Source organism: Narcine bancroftii, chromosome 8, assembly GCF_036971445.1.
Source record: "Narcine bancroftii isolate sNarBan1 chromosome 8, sNarBan1.hap1, whole genome shotgun sequence".
Taxonomy (NCBI): Eukaryota; Metazoa; Chordata; class Chondrichthyes; order Torpediniformes; family Narcinidae; genus Narcine; species Narcine bancroftii.
In genome coordinates, this window is record NC_091476.1 from 102866380 (window position 1) to 102872379 (window position 6000).

Genomic DNA, 6000 nt, shown 5'->3' on the forward strand with positions numbered 1-6000 from the left:
CATGTGGAGATATTTGCTTGGTTTTCAATGTCATACCAAACCTCCGCAAACTCCTGAGGAAGTAGACGCGCTGATATGCTTTCTTCATGATGATCTCAGTGTGTTGGGTCCAGGAAAGATCCTGTGAGATATTGACTCCCAGGAACTTACAATTTGCTCACCCTCTCCATCTCTGATTTCTCAGTGATCACTGGATCATACACCTTTGGTTTTCCCTTCCTGGTCAATAATCACCTTCTTTTAGTTTTGGTGACATTGAGTGTGAGGTGGTTGTTGGTGCACCATTCAGCTAAGTTTTTAATTTCCCTCCTGTATGCTGACTCTCCGTCGCTTTTTATACAGGCCAATATCCCGCAGTATCATCAGTAAATTTGTAAATTGTGTTGTGGAACATTGTGAGCCACATAGTCATAGGTGTATAGTGAATAGAGCAGGGGGCTGCATACCTGATGGAGATTGTAGAGGAGAGGTTCTTACCAGTCCTCACTGATTATGCTCTGATGGTGAGGAAATTCAGGATCCAATTGCACAGTGGGGTATTGAGACCAAGGTCCTGGAGTTCTCTGATGAATTTTGAGGGGATGATAGTGTTAAATGCCAAACTGTAGATGATAAAGAGCATCCTGATTAATGTATCCTTGATGTTGCAGGGCCATGTGTCAAGCAGTGAGATGGCATCCAGTGTAGACCTGTTGCTATGCTAGGCAAAGTTGAACATATTAAAAACCACACCAAAATGCTGGAGAAACTCAGCCAGTCTTTTCAGTGTCCATAAAAAGCAACTCTATATTGCAGGTCTGAGCCCTTCATCAAGGAATAAGCAGAATGAGTCAGAAGTAGGAAATCTCAGGAGGGAGGAATCTCAGGAAATCTCAGGGGGAAGAATCCAGACCAACAAATAGTGTTAATTGGGCATGATAAGGGACGAGGCAAGAATTTATCATGTTTGTGCGAAAGGAGACAGGGAAAAGGAAGAGAGACAAAGCTGGGGGAAGAAGTGAGGGAGGTGGTTTAACAAAAGCCAAAGTGGTCGATATTAATGCCATCTGATTGGAGGGTGCACAGTCAGAAGATGAGGTGTTGCTCCTCCATTTTGCAGGTGGTCTCAGTCTGGCAGTACATGACACTATGGACAGATGTGTTAGCAAGGGAATGAGATGGGGAACTGAAATGGGTGGCCACTGATAGATCAACGGTATTGCGGCGGATCTAATGATCTGGTATGGAAGATCTCATCCTAGGAGCAGATGCGATCTCAGAAGACAAACTCTCAGCAGACATCTTATACAAACACACCAACTCCCACAAATTCCTTGACTGCACCTCTTCCCACCCTGCCCCCTGTAAGGATTCCATTCCATTCTCTTACCTCACCCCTTATCATATCCAATTATCACCTTGTGTTGGTCTGAATTACTCCCCTGGCCGCCATTGTCCGAATTTTGAGATTTTCTGCTTCTGGCTCATTCTTCTTATTCCTTGAAGAAGGGCTCAGGCCTGAAACATCAGCAATATATATTTGCTTTTTATGGATGCTGAAAAGACCAGCTGAGTTACTCCAGATTTTCAGTGTTTGTTTTTTACTGCAGACTTTCATGTTTCATTCAAATTGGAACGTATCCATGTTGTTACTCAGACAGGAGCTGATATGCTTCAACATTAGCCTTTCAAAACACCATCACTGTGGATGTGAGAGCCACTGGTCGATAAGGCAAGTTACTACACTTTTCTTGGCCTGTTTGAAACACAGTACTACGCCCAGCCGGAGGGAGATGTTGATGATATCTGTGAATTAATTGGCAAATTAGTCAACACAGGTTCTTAATACTTGGCCGTGTACTGCTTTCCTCAGATTCACTCTCCTGAAGACAGTCTGCATGCCATCCTCAGATACGGACAGGAGATCATCAGGGGACAAGGGGGTGCGCAGTAGTGGTACTTCCTTATTTTTGAGGTCAAATCAAGTGTTCATCTGGGAGTGAAGCTTTGCTGTCTCCTACTGCAAAGTAGCAATTTATGTCATTTACACCTTGCCACAGCTGTCATGTATTCTTCCTTGCTTCCATTTTTACAGAATGAACAAGGGACATTCAGCCAATATGTATGAAAGGATCTGAGGTACATATCAGTAATTATCTACATGATTGGAAAAACATGATCAAGAATCTTTGAAATAAGCATACCTGGGCAAGCTGGATGGGGAGTACACCTTCTGCCTGTAATGATGACTCTTTGAATGGGCACGTTGATGAACATCACTATCCACAGGGTTATCCCATCCTGTCCAAGTAACAAGGCCAAGCTGTCGTCGAATGTGATTAAAACTACAAAGGAATATAGAGTGCCATTAGGGACTGATAGAGTAATAAAGTAAACCACCAGGTTCAGGTACAGCTCCTACCCCTCCACCATCACATTCCTCAACAACAACTCATTTAAGGACTCTTAATTGTGCACTTTATTGATTTTTAAAATTCTCTCTATATTGCAGTCAGTTTCTTTACATTTGTTATATGTTTACAGTTCTTTATTTACTTACATGTATTCACTGAGTACAGTTTATTTTTTGCAGTACCATTAAGTCAAAATTCTGCCTCGCCAGCAGAAAAAAGAATCTCAGGGAAGTATGTGATGTCATGTATGTACTCTGACAATAAATCTGAAATCTAAATGGTTAGAGCTTGGAAAAAGACAACTTAGCCTTTTGAGCCTGTAACAATTGTATGTAAGAGCAATCCAGCTAGTCCACTCTCCTGTTTTCTCCCCACCCAGCAAATTCTCTATGTGAATGTTTATTTAGCTACAATTGAATTAGGTTCCATTATCACCCATAGCAGTACATTCCAAATCTTAACCAGTGAACAAATAAATGTTTCCTCTTGTTACCTTGGGTTCTTTTGCTGATCACTTTATTCAATGTCTAGCAGTTTTTGACTCCTCCATCAATGTGAACTCTTTCTTTCTAACTTCTCTGTTTATGCTTTCTTGATTCTTCATACCTTTGTCGGCATACCTCACAATCTTTGTTTCAAGAGAAAAATCCAGGTTTCTCCAATCTATTCACATTTTTGAAGTCACTCATTTCTGGAATAATTGTAGTTTCTCTCTTCTGCACATCTTGAAACCTTTTGGACACAATATTCCACAGTGACCGAGCCAATGTTTAATACCCATTGTGGGACCTTGCTGTGCACATATTAGCTGTTGTGTCCACACAATACAAAACAGAATAAATTTTAAAAAGTTGGCTGTAAAGTATCTTGGGAGATTTTGAGGTTGTGAGAGATTAGGATTTGGAATGTATAAATTGATAAAATGGTGGGTATTCTAAAGATAAGTAGGCAATATAAGAAGAAAAATGGTATCGCTATGTGGAAAGAAAATCTAACAAGAAAAGAGTTACTTTTTTAAAGAGTAGGCATAGCCTTAAATAAGTCTGATGACTTCCTGTACGGTACAGCACAAAAAAAGTCCTTTCAATGAATCTCTGCAGCGTTAATTTACGTGACAGAAAATATAATGATAAAGGATAGTGAATTCTAAAGACTAAAGGAAAAACACATTTTGAAGTGAGCCATAACTAGCAGCGGGCAGTAGAGGGTTCAGCTTGAACTAAATGCCTGCCCCTCTTCTGAAAACCAAAGTGCTCACTGGCATTTTTGAGGGTCTCTGGAAATGGTTGGCTCCCCAAGGGTTTGACAGTATCAACAGAGATTTGTCTTTTGTGTGAATTTGTCATTTGTAATATGTTTTGTAAGAATAGCCTGAATTGTAGACTAATGTAGTACGTGTAACTTTTGAATGATGAATAAAGGAGCAGTACTGATTTACCACCAAAAATGCAAAAACAAAATGAGCCATACCTTATCATTCCTTCCAAGAAGATTACTAACACAACTTTAATCAATTAATTATAAAATAGATTCCTCTTGAACATTATGTGAGAGAGATGACTCAGACTGAATTAACAGCAAGTTGTACCAAGTAAACAAAGAATTTTTTCAAAATGATATGAAGATCTATTTGTAAACATTTTCTTTTATTTTTAATCAGGCATTCATATTGTTTTGGAGATGAAAAAATAATATTGTTATGAAATTTACCAAGTTCCCTTCTGCAGAAATCAGTCAGTTGCTTTGCAACAACAATCAAGTGTTGGGAAAAGAATTCCAAAAAGGACAAACTATCAGGTGGTCAAGTTAAAGGCCATGAACAACACAAGCACCAAAAGAGGTGGCGGGTTGGGCCCAAAATATAAATGTGCTTGCAACACTAAAAGCAATAAAATGAAAAGATCACAAAGAGATGTAATTTTTAAAAAGTTATTTTTGTATTAAGTGCAGAGATGATGAAAATCAGAGCCAGAGAACAATGTATTCTCATCTTTCATCTTGCCTTAGGGTCAAAAATCTTGACTACATCTGCAATGCCACTGACAAGCAAGGTTATGATGCTTCAATATCCCATCAAAATGCCTTTAAATATTTCACTAATTACAAAAGATTTTCAATTTGTGGGATGATGGCCTTGCAATCTTTCCATCACAGCTTGGTTCCAGTCAAATCCTGATGAAACACAACAGATATACTGTAGCATAACGTAATACAATAAAGTTATTCTTTCATTGTTAATCAGCTTGCATTTCATATCGAGTTGATCCTGGCTGCCTCAGTGCCTCCTTGGTCACCTGACCTCTCTTGCTCCAATCAGCTTCTGGCTCTATGAGCTAAGCAGTTTTGAGTTCTCATTTTTAGATAGTAACTATACAATTAGATTGAATAAAGCAGCCACCGAGTTTTTCCATCCTTACAACATATAGTATTTGTAATTTTAGCAACGAAACATACAATACGACTCTTCTCATTACCTGTTCTGCAAGTCACCCCATGTTTTCTCAGTTTTATAAGTTGCCATGAGTCAAGATTTCAGAGTTGAAACAAAATCAGATGAACTGAATGAAGGACAGTAGACAGCATGGAGTGCACTTGCTAAAACCATCATTTTGGGCGGGACCCCACCGTTTGACTGATCTTCATTTGTGATGTGGCACTTTCTTGAAACAAAGCACACTCTGTCAAGCGATTGATTAAGGTTTAGCGGTTCCAGGATCCTATCCTTGCTGCAATGTTCATCTTGCGCAATAAACTTCAAAGCAAGATGATATGATCAGTTTAAACCCACACCAATCAGCAAAGCACCGTTAATATGGTCAAACATCCTTAGTCGCTTCACGGTCATGCAATCGGATGGACCGTGGTCTTCAACGCACCTCGCTCCAATTCCTGCCCTTCGGCCCAAAGCGACTGCCTCGCTCAGTAAAAGGCCGTGGCCGCTCTGTCCAATGCAACAGCGTTGAGAAGAACTGTTAAATAATCAATATATTCATTGTCGAGGTGCGTCCGCTGGCAACGGGAATCTATCTCTCCTCTTTCTCTTTGGTTTCACCGAAAGCCCTTCCGCCCCGTTCCCTCGGGCGGCCTCCCGTTACCATGGCGACGCCCTCTCTTCCCCCGGTTTCCCGGCAACCCTCCACGGTCCGAGTTCCCGTCTCTTTTCCTTCTGATGCTATTCATTAAATGAAAACAGAATTTTAATTTTCATTAAAGTTGCATCTGAAGTAAGGCAGTTGGAAGAGAAATCTTCATTGATAAGTAACTGTAGATTTGTTGTACTCTACTAACCAAGGAGATTGCATGAAGAGGGAAGCTCCCACTTCACACTTAACTTCAAATACACCCAAGAAGTTACATAATGGGTGACCAATTTAGAGTAAAACTCCCTATTATGTTTCCAACAAATATACCAAGACCATATATCACAGATGGAATTATGCAGTTCCATATATAATGTAATAATATATACTTTTTTTTTAATAGACAGTTGATGACCAACGTGTTTGAATATTTAAACCAAAAAAAGCAAGAACTATCTACAAAACTGAAGGAGATTTATTCAAATGATGAAGAATAAAAGTGTGAATTTCGTTATTTGTATTAGATG

General features: G+C 39.6%; 1 protein-coding gene across 4 annotated transcripts in view; it reads right to left on the bottom strand.

The window, feature by feature from the left end:
- Window positions 1-5478, bottom strand: part of LOC138741092 (uncharacterized) — a 50547-nt gene extending 45069 nt beyond the window's left edge. For all 4 annotated transcript variants that reach the window (XM_069894626.1, XM_069894623.1, XM_069894625.1 and 1 more), the window contains exons 1-2: window positions 4868-5478; window positions 2184-2324 (exon numbers count right to left, since the gene is read on the bottom strand). In XM_069894626.1, the coding sequence (XP_069750727.1) occupies window positions 2184-2324; window positions 4868-4914 (188 nt within the window). In that variant the 5' untranslated portion in view covers window positions 4915-5478. The remainder of the gene's footprint in view (window positions 1-2183; window positions 2325-4867) is intronic.
- Window positions 5479-6000: the final 522 nt, after the last annotated feature.